The following is an 18,971-nucleotide window of genomic DNA, read 5'->3' on the forward strand; positions in this document are numbered from 1 at the left end:
ATTCAGGAGCTTCCTAGCCAGGGAACAAGCGTTATTTTTGCCCATAACGTTTATATTTGAGTCCTTTGATGCTTCGAAAATAGTATCGTAAATTTCTGCTAACTGGTAGCGAAACGAATTGACAGCATCAATACAACTCTCCCATCTAGTATCACTAAGAGGTTTCAAAGTGAAATTGGATAAATGTTTTTGCAGAAGAGACCAACGATATGTGGAACTAGAAAAATAATTGTATACTTCTTGCAATAAAGCAAAAAAATTTACAGCCTCACTACAGCACATTGCAGAATCATTCACAACCAAAATCAATGAATGGGAGCTACAAGGGACAAAAATGCTCGACTATTTAGATCTAATATTCTTTTTTGAACGCCTGAGTGCTTTCTTTTCATATTGGCACCGTTATCATACCCTTGGCCACGCATGTTTGAGAGAGGAAAATTGAGTTTTTCTAATTCTTCCAAAATAGTGGTAGTTAGTCCTTCTCCTGAAGAATAATTTATGCATAAAAATCCCCAAAAATGTTCTTCAATGGATGGTTCCTTACCCAGTTCTACCTTCACGAAACGAACAATTAGTGTCATTTGCTCTGTATGACTTACGTCTGGTGTACAATCTAATATTACGGAATAATATGTCGCTTTCATTAGATCAGTCAAAATTTTATGCTTTATTTTTAACCCAAGGAGTTCAATTATTTCATTTTGAATGTCCTTGCTCAAATAATGTACATGTGTCTCTTTACATGTTATTCGTCGGAAATGCTCAGCCATAGTAACATCAAACTGTGCAATACACTCAACTAGTTTGAGAAAATTGCCGTTGTTTCTTGAGTAAATAGTGTCATTTTGACCACGAAATGCCAAGTTCTGGGAAGCAAGAAACTGAATTTTACACAGCAGTCGTTTGAGAACCTCTTTCCAACGCTCAGTTTCATTGCGAATAATCGCTTGGTTTTCAGCGTCAACTGTTTTACCTGACTGTAATCGGTTTGCAAGTTCAAACCACGATTGGAAAGCCTTCATGTGAGTCAAAGATCTATCATGGTCTGATAATAGTCCGGACATATGCTTCCAATCCGAAAAACCTTCACGAGAAGAGAGTGACATTGTAGTACCACCGAAAAGACGGCAACAGAAACAAAATATTGCATCCTTAGTCACTGAATAAATAAGCCAACTACGAGCAACTTCTTCTACATTCTGCAGACGTCTTTTGTAGTTACTTGTAGTAAATCGCCGACCCTCGCTGTTTACTGGGAACTCTCGTTTGGAGGCTTGAACTGGACCTTGTCTCACTAGTATCTGACGCATTCTGTCCGTAATATGTTCTGGCCAATTTCCTGGATCATCAAGATCGATTGATTGTGATTCCAACACCTGCAAAAAAAAAAAAAAAAAAAAAGAGTCAGTAGAAAATAATGTTAAATTTATTTTAAACATTTTCTTCTAACAAAGAATAAGTGACTAAAACTTGAACGGAATTTTTAAAATTGTGTTCATGATTTTTAAAGATGGTAGGCTTGCACCGAAGATGGGTGGGGTGGGGTGGGGTGGGGTGGGGGATATTCAAGCAGCTAGATCATCCGGGGATAAACACAAAACTTAGAATGGCGCATGACCAATAAGCCTCCGATAGATGTGAGATATAAATAAATAAAGAGGGGGAGAGGAAAAGTTTAATAATAATTGAAGTAAATAAATAAATTAATTAATAAATACAGGTTTCGTACGAATATAAGACGTCGACGTCATGTTCTTTTGTATACATAGGAGAATCTGCCCAGGATTTCTTAAGCTCTACCAGAGGATTCTCGGTTTCAGCATTGAAGTGCTGTAATGTGGTTAAATGCCTTGACCCTAATTGGCTCCACAAATGCCTCTTACGAAGTTGAATCAGTAATGAACGACCAGATCAACCGGGATACAAACATGTTCGTGGCTGACTTAACCTAAGGAATATGCAACTTTGAAAACATTTCTTTGAACATTATTCTTAGCAAGTTTGTATTTCTTACTATCTGTATTTTCTTTAAAATATGCACATTATTATACACGAATTAAAACTAAACTGTTTTCTAAGCTCCGAAACACCACTGACTGTGTCCTTTTTTCTTTCTCTTTAAATGTGGTGGGTTGGTATGTGATAAGTTAGTTGACTTGCATCGTAATGTTTTGGTGCTTTCTGGATTAGAGTTTGGTACTTTATATTATTTGAAAAGCTTTCCGATTTCCTTGCGATGCTCAATATAAAAAGCCTTGGGGGATAGAATCCGCTAACTCTTGCATCAAATGTGAGTCTGCTATTCATTCAACCACTAAGGCAATAAATGTTACATATTATTTAAGAAAAACGTTATCCCATATGTCTTCCGTCAAAGCAACTTGAACGGAATACAGTGATATTATGCACCTAGACACAAGAAATTAATTCCAACAATTGAGTAAGTGTGACCCTAAAGATGCTTCTGATTGATTGTTTATATATTTGGCATGTGTGGCTCCGCAGAACGACTGGTTAAGCTCATCACCTTATAACTAAGGAAGCTCGGGTTCGATTCTCGGTGAGGACACAAGTGGTTCAGATCCCACCCTTAGAACGTCATCATCATCCCATGGAAAGCAATGCAAAGCCACCATGGTTTCACCTTCCTGAGAGACCTTCGGGGTGAAACACATGCCTCAGGGAAGAACACCAATCATCATCATAAATTAATTACTAATAGAAGGCAAATTATGAGCTTTCTTATATTACAGTACAAAAGCATACACAGTTTGAACCTCAGTATTTTCATTTTTTCCAACAGATTAAAAAAAAAATAATTACAGTAAAATGTATGTGGCCAAACTATAGTCTGTTAAAAGACTTTTTAAAAAAATGTCAGTTAGTGAAAAGTCTCTAATCAGTTCTACTGCTTGCTTATTTGTTACAAAAATAATAATTCGATTTATATCCCAAGTTCAGGTCGAAATGACCCATTCATCTACAACACCCGTCAAATTAAACCAAAGAAAATCAATAATATTGTATATGCTTCATGGAAAGTAAGTGAAACATAGTTAATTTAATCCCACTAGCTATTATTTAGAAACAATTGTCGGTCTGTCGAATTCATAATTTATTCCTGTCGAATTGTAATGTACTCTAATAATAAAAGTAATTATGTTTCACTGCATTTCCTCTTACATTTTACACAATGCTGTAATTGCGTGATATTCAACCAACATGCAATTGTATGTTTATTCAAATAGCAAAATGTTTAACTTACGTCTATTACAATTTCCTGTGGAAATGCTGATCCACCTTCGTTTCGTATATCAATTGTTCCAGATTTCAATTGTTCCTCTTCCTCTTGCGAAATGCTCGTAATCGATCGATCCACCTGTGGAAACGAAAAGAACTAATACGTTGCAAATAAAGTTTCTTTTCTTAAAAGAAAAAAATATATTTAATTTGTATTCTAAAGGTGAAAAAAATGCATAAATGATAAAATAACTGCGTATAAATATTGAATCTACATATTCCGTGTTCATTGTGAAAATGTACAGTTAGGAAAACAAAAAATGGGGCGATTCTTACAGAATATAGGTAAGAATGGCCTTATTTTTTCTTTTGCTAACTGTACATAAAAATTAAATTCTATCCGTATTCATTAACAACTTTGTGTGGTGAAAATCATCAAGAATAACCGCATTCATAAAATAGATGCGAATGCATTAAATTAGCTGCCGAAACCCGAACACTTTTTTTTAAGTCACGTTAATCGTATTGAATAGAAACATAATCTATATAGTCTTACACCGGTACATGTTACTTATTTACGATATGTTTATGAAATAATGGGTCTATTGCAAAATTTGTGATAGCGAAACTCCACGGGGATCTGTTAACGGTAACAATCATACATTTCAACTCTTCAGAATTCTACTTGGTAGACGATACTACTACTACTACTACTATAATACTACTACAATACTACTACTACTAGTACTACCAATAATAATAATAATAATCACTGGCACGGTAGACCAATAGATCCTGGGCCTGCTCCAACGCCATCTGATAGCGAGTGGTAAAAATTCATCCATCTGGGTAACAGAACGCGGGACAGCCGGTCGTGTCACTACCCGCCAACAGGCGTATTAGGAGCTTTGCAGGCCAAGTGACCGTCATATCTTTATTTATGTGACTCCCCAGTTTTCCTGCCGTTGAAAAGCGGAAAGTCCGGGGATTGAACCCAGGAGCACGTAGACATGAGTCCAACGTTTTAACCTCTAGACTATGGAGGAACCCTACTTAATTAATAGATGAATGCTTGAAATACAGCTAAAGTTGGTTAATACACATCTAACGAGTAAAAGTTTTATTGCTTTGGTACATGTATCAAGCATCAGTGTTCGTATAGAATGTAATTATTGCTACTTATATCAATGGGGAAAGAACTTTCTTTGAGCCTGAGGTTCGCCGCCTATCTGAGAGGCCGCCACCCTACCCACCCAGCCTGCTAAGACGCTACGTGTGTAAACACCTCTTCTCTATTAAACGTAATAAAACGAAAATACGTTACGTAATGTACCCCTACTACCTGTACTGTGTTGTTATCTTCTGGAATATTGCTAGATTTCTTGCTGGTTTCCTCATTGTCTGGTTCTGCGTTTTCATTTCCATTATTGTCTGTTTCAGGAGTACGAAAGAATTTGTTTAATGCTGCTGCCTGTTTCTCATTTTCAGCCGCTAGTTGTGCTCTTCTTTTTCAGTATACATTTCCAGATGGCTTCTTTTTTTCCGACATATTGATAAAGAACACATTAACGCAACGATTATTCTACTAATAGTCGAAAATCAGGAGACAAAAGAAGAACACGCACACCATGAAGTCTGTACTACATGTATATGACTTCTGATTTACAATTTTCTTTCACTAGACATTTGACAGTAAAAACAGAACTAATTTCTTTTTGGTTGCCGATAACTCAATATTGTTTGTGTGTATTGTTAGAGCGGCCGACATAGCTTTATGGCAAGGAACGCAATTGTCGGCACCGCGGCAGTTGTAAGTGACAGAGCGTGTTATTGTTGCTCAAAACTCCCAACTCGCAACAATAACCTTTAGCTTTGTCAGCGGAGATTTATTTATAGACAAATAAGGTGAAGGGATGAAGGGATTTCCTTTATAGGAGATTCAAGAAGATTCCGGGATTGTTATAAAGAGTGAGGCCTATGGCATGAGGTAGTAACCAATGTTGCTACACAAATTATGAAAAAGTTAATTTTTAGTTCACCGTTTACAATAATATAAATTTAGCAAGGATTTTGGCGCCCCCCAAACTCCCCTAAAATTTGGCGCCCCGGGCAAGCGCCCGGCTCGCCCGGCCCTTCCGCCCGTACTGAAGAACCCCCTAAAGAATCTATGGAAATTGCTAATAACGGCTGTAGGTTTTGTGCTTTCTAAAGTCTGTAATGCACGCACAGAGCTCTAAATTATCTACTGGCAGTAATGAGTGTTATTCAATGATTCATTTCATTTATTCTGAACAATTGCAATCAAAGTTTCCGGGGGGAGGTCATTTCTGCAGGACAGGAGGGTGTAATTCTCCCTGCCTTGAGCTACATAAATACGTATTTTTTTGATGAAATGTATTGTAATACAATAGAAAAGTGAAAATCTTAAATCGGCGGAGAATCTACCCTCCCCCCAAAGATTAAAACTTAAAAGACACTGATTTTGGTTTTAAAAAAAAACATAGAGTTACAATACCACATTTCTAGAGAGCTTTCATTTGGTTTCAGACTCGAAGGTTTGATCTCAAGCCATATGAGTTCCTCAGAGACACTGAGAGAGAAGGAGAGAGAGGGAGATTCAAGTATGGAGACAGAGTGGGTTGATTTAGATACAGAGATTTAGAATTGGGGTAAAATGATCGGACAGCATTCTTATTATGATGAAAATTGTGATTTTATGAAATAGAAGAAGGGAAGCTTTGAACTGCTAGGATCACAATAGGCGGTTTTCGAATTAAGATGGAGAACTCTTGTTAGAGCATGAGATGATTACGAAGGCAGAGAAAGATTTTGAGACTTGAGGAATTAAGAATTGAAAATATCTGAAACTTGAGAGACGGGTTTCGAACAACGAACCTTGTAGATATCGAACCATGACTTTATCCACTGTGTTATGGAGAACTCCATGTACTCGTTTGCATACGTTTCCTTTAGCGACGTTGAAAGCTAGCTTAATTGGATATTCCAAAAGTTGACTCGGTACATGCACTGTTCAGATAGGACTTAAACATATTGTAACTTGGTTACAATGTATCGCGGCAGATATAAATCATTGATCAGGTAATGGCTACTGCTTTGAAACAAATGCAGAGTAAGAGAATTATATCAGTCATATCTGTGGAGAAGAAACAAAATTGTGAACCGAAGGTTTAAGAACAACTCAAGTTATTAACATAAACTTTGCCGAAAATTATTCACTTATACATCATAAAAGGAATACGTAAGATGTTCTGAAACTAAGAAATACCACTTTGCAAGCGGAGGCAAGCAAACCTAAAATAACAAAACTAAAGACGAATCATTTAGAAAGGAGTGATCGTGGTTCAGATCTCAAGACGCTGGATCAGTAATCTGGTGGTTCGTGGTTCGAATCCACGTCATGCATTTTTTTTTTACTTTAGGATTTTTGATGGCGATTGTTCGACGATGACACACGTTTTAGTATCTTCATGAATAATATTAGTAATAATAATAATAAACTAATAATAATAATTATTATCTCGTGGAAGATAATAAGCTAAAAGCTAATTATCGCTCAGTTCATACAGTTACAAGCAGAAACGTGACATTTGGCAAGATTATTTTGGTTTTGTTTAATGTTGCCCAGACAAGAGGAATTTTTCATCGCGTTTCTGAAACAAACAATTAAAAATGGAATTACATTTTACATTCGAGACGGGACATTGTTAACTCAAATTATCGTCTTGCTTAGGAGAGGAGCATCTAGAAGAGACTAAAAGTATGGTAAACTTTTCTCGTCTTGTCTCGATTCTCGAAATAGTGTATGTACATTTTTAAGTAACAATTGCTCTGTAGACTGAATCTTACCTGCTGTTTGTTACTTTGTATTTCATAGCTCATTGAATTATGGTCTGTGTAGGTTTTTTTGTAGCAAAGCTTTATAATTAGCTCTGCATATCCTAAAAATTGGGTTATTATATGCTTTACTATTGAGTGATTTTCAGTTATTTTTACTACATTTATTTTCCTTAAATCATACACTGGAATACTTTCTACATGAAACTTTAGTGGAAAGGATTTGTTTAAAATGTGGGTTGTGTGAGAGGCGTGTCTTGAACGTACGATAGTCGCTCTCCGAAATCCCTACGTTTAAGTATGTTTTGCCAAATTTTACTGCAACTTTAAATCTTTTAATACAAATATTTATTATTATTATTATTATTATTATTATTATTATTATTAATAATAATAATAATAATAATAATAATATTATTCTCCGGTAGGTTTTCTCCGGATTCCGCTCCCTTCCGCTTTCTTTATTCCAATATTTCTTTTATTGTCATCATCGACGTTTTCTGTAGCTTAGCCGGCGTAACCATTACATAACGTTAAATTTTGAGGTCTGTATCCCTACTTTCTACATGAAATGTACCTCGCAACTTTCCGTTATAAGATTTAGCTAGTTGTAGGGACGTGTGCAGATGATAGGTACTTATGATCCTGACACTTCTCTCCAATCGCGGCTATTTTGGAACTTCTGCCTAACGCTAAGGGCGATTTTGCAGATTTTAATACAATGTGACCTCATACAGAATTTGTCTTCTATATTATTATTATTATTATTATTGTGAAAAAATATACATGAAATTTGTAATATAAGCTTCTGTACGTTGGTTTACTGACCTTGAACTGGGATTTGAAAATTTCATCCGTTTTCCCAATTAGAAATATCGATAATTCAACAAGGAAATAACTAGACCATGCTAATTTAATTTAAATTCTTCGTAATTTTACCCATGACGAACACCGTACCATTTCATATCGTAAAGGTCAGATAAATCGTTATTGTAAGACCGGTGCTTGACCGATTGACGGTAGAAATTCAAACTTCGATTAGTTAGAATTTCACAACCCGATTGTATTACAAGTGTAAACTCTTGAGTCGGCAAAGAGGCAGGGATCATGTCAGAGTTGATGACAATGTGTTTTGGTGAGTCAGTAATTAATGGTGGATGGTGGGTCGTTGTGGGTCATAGTGGGTGGTTGGCCATAGTAAATCACGGTGAGTTCTGGATTAGGGTGGGTCATGGTTCAGACTGGGTCACGTTGTGTTGTCGGTCTTGGGTCACGGTGGGTGATGGGTCAATGTTTCATTGACGCTCACCATGTCTTGGTTAACTGGTTTGGGTTCGGTTTAAACTAGAAACAGAATGTGTCCGTTTCTTTCAGTAAGCGTACCGTAATTTGGTTCAGTTTTGATTGAAAATAGACACTATATTGCCACTTTTCAGAATATTCGTATATATTTTGGAAAAATTCCAAAAGAAATGTAATGGTTTCGTTTGAGGTTAAGGTATTATGAGTCTCCTGTTTTACTTTTGAATTTAATTACGATTCCCCATTTCATATTTTTTTTAAAAAAAAACGTTAATGAGCGATAGAAAATACAACTGTTTTTCAAATAGGATTGGTTTGGATTAACAGGTTTAAAAGGCAATGTTTACGTTTAATGTCAAACGATTGTGGCCGTCAAGTTGAGGAAGGCTATGATTAAAAGAAGTAAATTATGATGGACGAAATGGTGGAATTAGAAATTGGGAGTGTCCCGATAAAACCCACGAACACGATGTTTTCAGTCTCAAGCTTACTTGGCTTGCGAACGAACCAGGCTTCCCACCCATCAGATTGTTCAATTTCCATTCACGGTGGGAGAGCCTTTGAAATATTAAATGTCCTCGCTCCTTCTGCGTTCGTGTTCCTGTCGTTCAAGGTTACTGGAAATACCTGTAAAACGAGAATAACCGAATATAATAGAGATAAGTTACAGAGAAAGTTTCGGTCTTTCTTTTAAATTTAAACTTGATTTCTCAAAATATATGGTAGTTTTATGATGACCGAAATAATTGTTTCATTGTTAACAAAATATTGAATTGGGAACGTTTGGAATTTGCTATATAGACGAGTGTTTCTTGGCTGTTACTGAAAAAAGCGATCGTATTGTAGAGGCGTGAGCATTCGTTTCGTGAGTTAGGGGAACGCGGTTCGCTCCCTCCGAGAATATTCACAAAATATTTATAATGTAGAATGTAGATATTTCTGAATTATAACATGAAAAATACTCAACTTCTCTCGTTGTTACAAGTTAGAGTTGAAAAGACTTCCTCCTCAAGGGAACAACGAGCAACGGGACGTCACAGTCTACAATCTCGATTCCTACTGTCTGAAAACTTAGCGTGCTTCGCAAACATATCATGAATACGAAAGGGTCAACCTTCAGGCCTAATATGAGTCATAAATTTGTCTGAAACGTCATTGTTGAATTCTTAGTAAGTTCTTCCACTCTAACTAGAAAAATAATATTTTTTCGCCATTTTTAAACACGTTCCATATGTACGTTCAACCAAAATTGTTAAATAGGACTATTCGTTTTTATATTTGTTACTATATTTCTGTATTTGTCATTTACCAAAAGAATAGGTGTTACTATGTATCGTGATAAAGACAAATCCTACTTGTTTTCTATTAAAGCATGCAAAGGCTCAATTTTCACATTGTCCAGTACCTGACACCTTATTTTCCCCCTCTTTCCTTTCCAAAGTTTCTCATCTAAGGCAATTTATCCTTACAGAGGATTCAAAATATTTCATTTTATTTTTCATAACAAGTATGCTAATTTACATTGGAATAGGACGTAATATTGAGGACTCATATATACAGTAATAATAATAATAATAATAATAATAATAATAATAATAATAATAATAATAATAATAATAATAATAATAATAATAATAATATAGAAGACCCAATCTGTATGAGTACACACTGTAATAAAATTTGTAAAATCGCCCGTAGCGTTAGGCAGAAGTTACAAAATATCCGCTATTGGAAAGAAGTGTCAGGACCAACAGGACATACTCTCTGTATACGTCCCTATAATTAGCTAAATGTAATAATGGAAAGTTGCGACGTAAATTTCATGTAGAAAGTAGGGTTACAGGCTTCACAAGAGCCGCAAGAAAATTTGGTGTTAAGTAATGTTAATGTCCGCTAAGTTGCAGAAGACGTCGATGATGAGAATGAAAGAAATATTGGAAGTAGGTAAGTGGGAGGAAGCGGAATCCGGAGAAAACCTACGCACAGGGTGTTTGTTCAGTACACTGCCAACTAGGCGCGAGCTGGGTGGAAGAGGGTGAACCATTAAATTAACAACACTTCAGTAATAATATTAATAATATTAATAATATTAATAATAAAAATGGTATTAAAAATTTTAAAGTTGATCTACAATTTGGCAAAACTTAGTTAAACGTAGGGATTTCGGAGAGGGGGTTCCGTACCGTACCGACACTGCCAGAACTCACATTTTAAACAAAATCTTTCCAGAAAAGTTTCATGTAGAAAATATTCTACTGTATGTTTTAAGGAAAATAACGGCAATAGAAATAACTGAATATCACTCAACAGTAAGACATATAATAATATAATTTTTAGGATATTCAGAGGTAATTATAGAAGCTTTGCTACGAAAAATACCTACACAGACCATAATTCAATGAGCTCTGAAATACATAGTAACAAAAAGTTTGTAAGATTCAGTCTAGAGAATATTTGTTACTTAAAGAATATTTCGAGAATCGAGACAAGACGAGAAACGTTTAAGATACTTTTTCTCTCGTCTTGATTGTCATCTCCAAAGCGAGACGATAATTAGAGTTAGCCTTGTCCCATCTCGAATGTGAAATGTTAATTCTCATTTCTTTTTGTTTGTTTTAGAAACGAGATGAAAAATTCCTCTTCTCGTGGGCAACATTAAAGAAAACCAAAATAATCATGCCAAATGCCACGTTTCTGCATGTAATGGTATCAACTGAGCGATAATTAACTCCAAGCTTTTAATCTTCTACGAGATAATAATAACTGTTGTTAGTTTATTATTATTACTATTATTATTCATGAAGATTTGACAGTTGAAGTATTGAAACATCCGAGTATTCAAATATCTGAGTATAATAAAACGTGTGTCAACGTCGCTCAATCACCATCAAAAATCCTAAAGTAAAAGAATGCACGAAGTGGATTCGAACCACGAACCTCCAGGTTACTCATCCAGCGCCGTGACCAGCGATCCACAACCACTACGATGTAAACGATTCGTCTTTAGTCTTGTTACTTTAGGTTTCTCTGCCTCCGCTTGCAAAATTCGTATCTCTTTTATGATGATATAAGTGAATGATCTTCGGCAAAGTTTATATTAATAACTTGAGTTGTTCTTAAGCCTTTCGCCCACAAGTTTGTTTCCCCACAACAGATATGACTGATTTAATTCTCATACTATGCACTTGTTTCAAGGCAGTCGCCATTACTTGATCAATGATTTATATCAGCCACGATACAGTGTAACTAAGTTACAAGAGGTTTACATCCTATCTGAACGGCGCATGCACCGAGTCAACTTCTGAAATATCCCATAAAATTGGGTTTCAACGTAGCTAAAGTTAACGTATATAAGCAAGTATATGGAGTTCTTCGTAGCAGATTGGATAAAGTCATGGTTTGATACCTATAAGATTCGTGGTTCGAAACCCGTCTCGGAAGACTCAGATTTTTTAAATTCTTAATTCCTCAGTTCTCAAAACCTTTCTCTTCCTTCGTAATCATCTGATGCTCTAAAAAGAGTTCTCCATCGACGACTGCCTAATGTGATCCTCGCAGTTCGAAACCTCCCCTTCTTCTATTTCACAAAATCACAATTTTCGTCATGATAAGAATACTGTCAGTTCATTTTTCCTCAATTGTAAATCTGTGTATATAAATCATTCTTCTCTTTCTCCATACTTGAATCTCTCTCTCTCTCCCTCTCTCTCTCAATGTAGCCCAGGAACTCACATGGCTTGTGATCACACCTTCTACTCTTGAAAAAAAATGTAAGCTCTCTAGGAATGTGGTATCGTTTCTCTATGGGTTTGTTCCTAAAACAAGTGCCTTCTTAATTTTATTCGTTCGGCAGGGGGGGGGGCGATTCACCGCCGATATAAGATTTTCACTTTTTTATTAGTCTACAAAGCATTTGATCAAACAATACGTATTTATGAAGCACAAGGGAGAGGGAATTGCACCCTCCTGTCCTGCCCAAATGACCCTCTGAAACATTTGCTTCCATTTACTGAAAATAAATGAAATGAATCATTGAATAACACTCATTTCTGTCAATAGAAATTTTAGAGCTCTGTGCGTGCATTGCAGATTTTAGGAAGCTCGAAACTTCTTGCCATTATTGGCAATTTTAATAGATTTTTAGGGAACATCTTACTACTTTCCAGTCTTTAAAGAAGGGAAGGAATGAAACAAAAGGTCTTTATGAATCTCTGGGAACATTGTGCGACTTTTTTTTTTTTAAATAAGGCTGCTCTTAAAGAGATTTCAGAACAAACGAATGGAAAAGACTGTAACGTTGTAAACTTGAATCCTGTTTTTTTCTCAGTTGAATAGGAGTGAGCTACATCACACTCACTACTTTAGACAAGGAGAGGTGGAGGATGGGGAGGATTTGTATTGAATACTTGAAGTAACTTACGGATTGATACATTTAATTGTGGATGCATAAGAAAACGGGACACTAGTTAGTTATTAATTTGGAATTAGAATTTTGGTAATAATTTCTATGCCGCGAACTGTAAATAAGCAGACTCTAGCTTATCGGTAGTTATTCACTAAGGCGATAGTAGTTCTAGGAATATCAGGCGGACTGTTTTAATAGCTAGTTGAAGGCATAGTTTAAATCAGTTGAAACAGCGTAATTCTCGAAAATTGCCATATTTTTACATTTGAAAAGAGTACACTAAACAGGGCGAAAGGAGTGCTTAAAGGCTGTAGCACTGTTTTGCTGGTAGTTAGTTATGAATAAAATGAAAGAACGGAATTGTCGTAAAGAGTCAGATATTCACAATTGTGAAGTGGGTCCATTCAGTAAAGCGAAAGGAGTGATTCAAAGATGATCTGGCTCTTGATGATTGTTAGTTAGTGAAGTATTAAAGAATAGAATGAAATAACTGAATTGATGAGATTTGTCAGATATTTACAATTGATATGTGAGTCTATTAGCTAGGGCCAAGGAGTGTTTGGAAGTATCAGTAGATTCTCGCTAGTCGGTAGTTGTCTACATATTTAAGAATGAAATGAAAGAACGGAATTGTCGTAAATTGTCAGGACATTCAGTATGGCGTACGTACTTTTTCAAAGATGAAGGAGACTAATGCTAAGTATTAGTTGCTGTCATACTTAAGAATAAAATGTATGAACGGAATTGGAAATTGTTAGACATTTTCAATGGAAAAATTTTTAAACTCAACAGGGCAAAAGGAGTGTTTGGAAGCCGAAATAAACTCTTGATGATCGTTAGTTTCTTACATATTTAAGAATCGAAGGAAAGAACGGAGTTGTCGTCCATTGTAAGATATTTACAGAGAAAAACAAATCATTTTGATCAAAGAAGCGTTTCGGAGCTGAAGCAAAATCACGCTGAATGTTATCTACTTAGATATTTAACAAGTAAATGAAAGAACGGAATTTTTGTGATTTTTCAAATATTTACAATACGTAACAGTTCATTCAGTAAGGCGAAAAACGGTTCTGGAAGATGAGCAGTCTTTTATTGATCGTTAGTTATTGACATAATTAGGAATACATTAATGAACGGAAGGGTCGTAAATTGTACCATGTTTACAATAAAAAAAGTCTGTCCATTAAGTAGGCAATAAATGTATTTGGTACACAGGCAGATTCATGCTAATTGTTACTTACTGAACTATTTTAGAATAAATAAAATAATGGAATTGACGTAAATTATCAGGTATTTAGAATTGAAAAGTGAGTCAATTCACTAATGCGAAAGATGTACCTGTAAGCTGATGCAGAGATTTGGGTTCGCTAGTTTTAGACATGTTTAAAAATGAAATTAAAAAAAGAAACACACATTTCTGAGATATATATAATTAAAAACTGAGTCCACTCATCAGTGCGAAAGGAGTAATTGGAAGGTGATGCAACGTCTCGCTGGTCGTTAGTTACTAACATATTTAAGAACAAAATGAAAGAACGGAATTTTCGGAATTTGTCTGATAGTTACAATTGAAAAATTGGTCCAAGCGGTAGAGCGGAAGGAATGTTTGAAAGATGAAACAAACTCTTGGTAGTCGTTACATGCGACATATTTGAGATATAAATTAAGTAACAGTTTTGTCGAAAATTGCTACCTATTTACAATTGAATCGTTGGTCTATACAGTAGGGGAAAATAAGTGTAGGGAAGATGAAACAGATTATGATCATTGTTAGGTACTGATATATGTAAGTAAAAGCAAAGAACGCAATGCTCGTAAATTGTCTTTTATTTACAATTAAAAAGAGAATCTATTCAGTAGGGCAAAATGGGTGTTCGAAAACTGTAGTACATCCTTCCTAAGAAGTAGTTGTCGACATATTTAAAAACGAAATATAAGAACAGAATGGAAAATTGTTATAGATATTCAATTGAAGAGTTATTAAATTCAAAATGGCGAAAGGAGTGCTTGGAGACGAAGTAAACTCTTGGTGATCGTTTGTTTCGGATATATATAAGAATAAAATGAAGGAACGAAGTTGTTTTAAACTGTAAGACATACACAGCTGAAGGGTGAATATATTTAGGAGCGTTTCGAAGATCAAGCAGACACTTGATAACGTTCGTTAGTTGCGTATTTAACATTAAGTGTAAGAATGAATTGTCGTAAATTATGTGTCAATTACAATTGAAATGTGAGTCTATTCGGTAGGATAAAGGTGTGTTCGGAAGCTGAAATAGTTTCTTCCTAATCGGTAGTTGTCGACATATTTATGAATGCAATGTAACAAAGGAATTTAAATTGTACGATATATTAGATTGAAAAGTTATTAAGTTCAACATGGCGAAACTACTGTATGGAAGACGAAGTGTACTCTAGATGATCGCTTGTTTCTGATATATTTAAAAAAAAATGAAGAAACGGAATTTTCGGACATGGTAAGATATTTACACTACAAAAGTAAATCTCTTTAGCAGGACGAAAGAAGTGTTTCGAAGATGAAGCAGACTCGCTGAACGTTTATTAATATAAAATTTATGATTAAATGAACGAACGGAATGGTCATAATTTGATAGATATATACATTCGTTAAATGATTGCATTCATTATTGTGAAAGGAGTGTTTCGAAGATGAGACAGGTTCTTGTCGATTGCTAGTTACGTAGGAATAAAATAATGAACCGAAAGCTCGTAAATTGTCACATGTTACCAATTTTAAAAGAGTGTCCATCGAGTAGGATGAAGGTGTGTTTGGTACATAAGTAGATTCTAGCTTATCGGTAGTTTGGGAAATATTTTAGAATGAAATGAAAGAACGGAATAGTCCATAATTGTCAGTTATACAAAATTGAAAAGTGAATCTATTCACTAAAGGGAAAGTAGTGCTTGTAACCTGAGGAGGACTGTTCCAATGGTAGTTGAAAGCATACTTAAAATAAATTGAAAGAACGTTATTCTCGAAAATTGTCATATTTTCACATTTGGAAAGCGAGTAAACTAAACAGGGCGGAAAAGGAATGTTTGGAAAATGTAGCGGAGTCTCGGTGATCGTAAGATACTGACATATTTAGGAATAAAATCAAGGAACAGAATTCTCGGAAAATTGTTAGATATCTAAAATAGTTAAGTGGGTATCTTTAGTGAAGTCAAATAGTGTTTGGAAGATGAACCTGGCACTTGCTGATCGTAACTTATTGAAATATATTTAAAAGAAGGAAAAACGGATTTGTCGTAATTAGTCAGATATTTACAATTGAAATGTGAGTCTATTGACTAGGGCCTATGAGTGTTTGCGAACTTAAATATATTCTCGCTAATCAGTAGTTGTCAAAATATTGAAGAATGATATGAAAGAACCGAATTGTGGTAAATTGTCAGATATTTACAATTGAAAAGTGGGGTCATTCGGAATGTCGAAGTGACTGTTTCAAAGATAAAGCAAATTCTCGATAATCGTGAGTTGCTCACATACTTAAAAATAAAATTGATGAACGGAATTGCAAACTGTTAACTTAGAATTCAAAAGGTATTAAATTTAATATTTCCAAAGGGGCTTTGAGAAGCCGAAATAATTTCTTGGAGACCGCTAATTTCTGACATATTTAAGAATCATAGAAATGAACGTAATTGTTGTACATTGTTAGATATTCAGAGTTGAATAGTGTATTTAAATAGCAGAACGAGAGGAGCGTTTCGAAGATGAAGCATACTTTTGAAAAACGTTTGTTAATTGCACATTTAAGATTAAATGAAAGCACGAAATTCTCTTAATTTGTGAGATATTTACAATTGTTAAGTGAGTTCATTCAGTAAGGAAATAGGAGTGTTTTGAAGATGAGGCAAGCTATTTTTGATCGCCTGTTTGTTAGGACTAAAATGAAAAACGGAAAGGTCGTAAATTGTCACATGTTTACTATTAAAAAAACTGTCCATTGAGTAGGACAAAAGGTTTGTTTGGTACATAAGTAGACTGAAGCTGACCGGTAGCGTTCGACATATTTTACAATAAAATGAACAGAAAAGCCGTATATTGTCAGATATTTACAATTGGAAAGTGTCTATTCAGTAAGGCGAAGGAAGTGCTTATAAGGTTATGCGGAATATCGTCAATCGCTGGTTTGAGGCATGCTCAAAATATATTGCAAGAACGTTATTCTCGAAAATTGTCATATTTTTACATTTGAAAAGCGAGTAAATTAACAGGGCGAAAGGAATGTTTGCTAGCTGTCCCAGAGTTGTATTTACGAATTGTCGTAAAAAGTCAGATATTTACAATAGTTAAGTGAGTCCATTAAAGAAAAGGAAATGTGTGTTTGGATGATGAAGTTGGGTCTTGCTGAACGTAGGTTACTGAAATGTATGAGTAAAATGAATAAACGGATTTATCGTAATTTGTCAGATATTACCAATTGAAATGTGAATCTTTTAGGTAGAGCCAAGTAAAGTAGTGTTTATAAGCTCAAGTAGATCCTCGGTAATCGGTAGTTGTCGGCGTATTAATAATGAAATAAAAGAACGGAATTGTCATAAATTGTCAGATATTTACAATTTACAAGTGAGATCATTCAGTATGGCGAAGGGACTGTTTCAAAGATGAATCAGACTAACGCTAAACGTTAGTGGCTGTCATACTTAAGAGTAAAATGTATGAAAAGAATTGCAACTTGCAAGACATTTTGAATTGAAAAATTCAATAAAGCGAACGAGCGTTTGGAAGCCGAAGTAAATTGTTCGTGATCGTTAGTTTCTGACATATTTAGGAATAAAAGCAAGGAACACAATTGTCTTACATTGTAAGATACAATTAAAAAATGAATGTATTTAGCAAAAGGAAACAAGTATTTCGGAGATGAAACAAGAAATCACTGTTAGTATGTTACCTTTTTAAGAAAATGAAATGAAATCTTTGAGTTTTACGTCCCACGTTTGTGCCGGTTACGCTAAAGGAGACGGTGATTATGAGAAATGAATGAAATGGTGGAATGAAGAAAGTGGGAGGAAACGGGAGAACCCCGAGGAAACCCACGCACACGGAGTTTGTCCACCACAAAGTTCCCTTGGCGGAGCAGGGTTTGAACCCAGAACCCCAAGCACCAGAGGTGAATGCTCTACCACTGAGCCACCGCGGCCCCCTACCTTTTTAAGAATTAAAGGAAAGAAAGAAAATGTAGTATTATTTCAAATATTTACAATTGGTTAATGATTTCATTCAGTAAAGCGAAAAAGTGTTTGGAAGATGAAGCAGCCTCTTTTCGATCGTCCGACTTTTGTATGCATAAAACGAATGAAAGGAAGGGTCGTAAAGTGTCACATGTTTACAATCAAAAAGGGTGTCCATTGAGTAGCGGAGAAGGTGTGTTTCGTATGTAAGCAGACTCATGCTGATTTATAGTCACTGAATTATTTTAGTATAAAATGAAAAACTGAATTTACATAAATTACTCTGTTCAACAAATTTTGATCGAAAGTATGTAAATTCTTTGAAATTGCGATTTTTACATTCATTTAAGCATAATATGAAAGGAAATGATAATAGAAAAATTATCTTAGCTCAGGTTGTAAAAAAAAAAAAAAAACGCTCCTGTATAACAGTAGCTGTATTAATATTTGAAGAACATTTAAGCAAAATCCTTGTAAAAACCTACATTTCACTTTTTTTTTATCTATTCACTGTGATGTGATAAGCTGGGGAGTTAAGAAGTACCCTAATCTATAGCTTTCCATACCCTTGTACTTCCTTTTTTCAAAATTGCGAAAATACCAGTTTCACAGCGATACAGAAAATAAAGTAGCCATGGTCAATTTAAACATTAACAATTCCGTAATAAAAATCAGTATTAACATCAAAACATGAAAAATATGTAAAAATACCTTTTTGTGCAAGAACTACACTGCAATGTAGACAAAAGTTTCAAGTGATCCCTTGTACAGGATTATTTTATTTTGAGCGTCTTCACTTGGCTTGCCTTTTGTAGGTTACATCTGGAGCATCCCTTGCAATAGTCCAACAGTAGTCGGCCAATATGTTAGAACTCAACTTTCCCTCATATCTCTTCTCCATGGCTGCAATATCTTGATGGAAACGCTCACCATGTTCGTCACTTACTGCTCCACAATCTTCGGGAAA

At 35.1% G+C, this 18,971-nt stretch overlaps 1 protein-coding gene across 1 annotated transcript; it reads right to left on the reverse strand.

Moving 5' to 3' along the window:
• Positions 1 to 305: 305 nt before the first annotated feature.
• LOC145671613 (zinc finger MYM-type protein 1-like) lies at positions 306 to 6,189 on the reverse strand. The gene is made up of 3 exons (XM_081740807.1): positions 6,139 to 6,189; positions 3,269 to 3,382; positions 306 to 1,379 (listed from the first exon to the last, which is right to left on the reverse strand). Exons 1-3 carry the CDS (start codon positions 6,187 to 6,189, stop codon positions 306 to 308), a joined length of 1,239 nt encoding a protein of 412 aa, XP_081596933.1.
• Between the last annotated feature and the right edge of the window lie 12,782 nt (positions 6,190 to 18,971).

This window comes from Thermobia domestica, chromosome 15 (genome assembly GCF_964235325.1).
Source record: "Thermobia domestica chromosome 15, izTheDome1.hap1.1, whole genome shotgun sequence".
Taxonomy (NCBI): domain Eukaryota; kingdom Metazoa; phylum Arthropoda; class Insecta; order Zygentoma; family Lepismatidae; genus Thermobia; species Thermobia domestica.

Excerpts from the sequence above, each read along its gene's own strand:
- LOC145671613 (XM_081740807.1), bottom strand. The coding sequence starts at position 6,189 with ATGGAGTTCTCCATAACACAGTGGATAAAGTCATGGTTCGATATCTAC. Across the intron at positions 3,383-6,138 it reads CATGGTTCGATATCTACAAG|GTGGATCGATCGATTACGAG; the intron begins GTTCGTTGTTCG and ends TCGTTTCCACAG. Across the intron at positions 1,380-3,268 it reads CACAGGAAATTGTAATAGAC|GTGTTGGAATCACAATCAAT; the intron begins GTAAGTTAAACA and ends TTTTTTTTGCAG.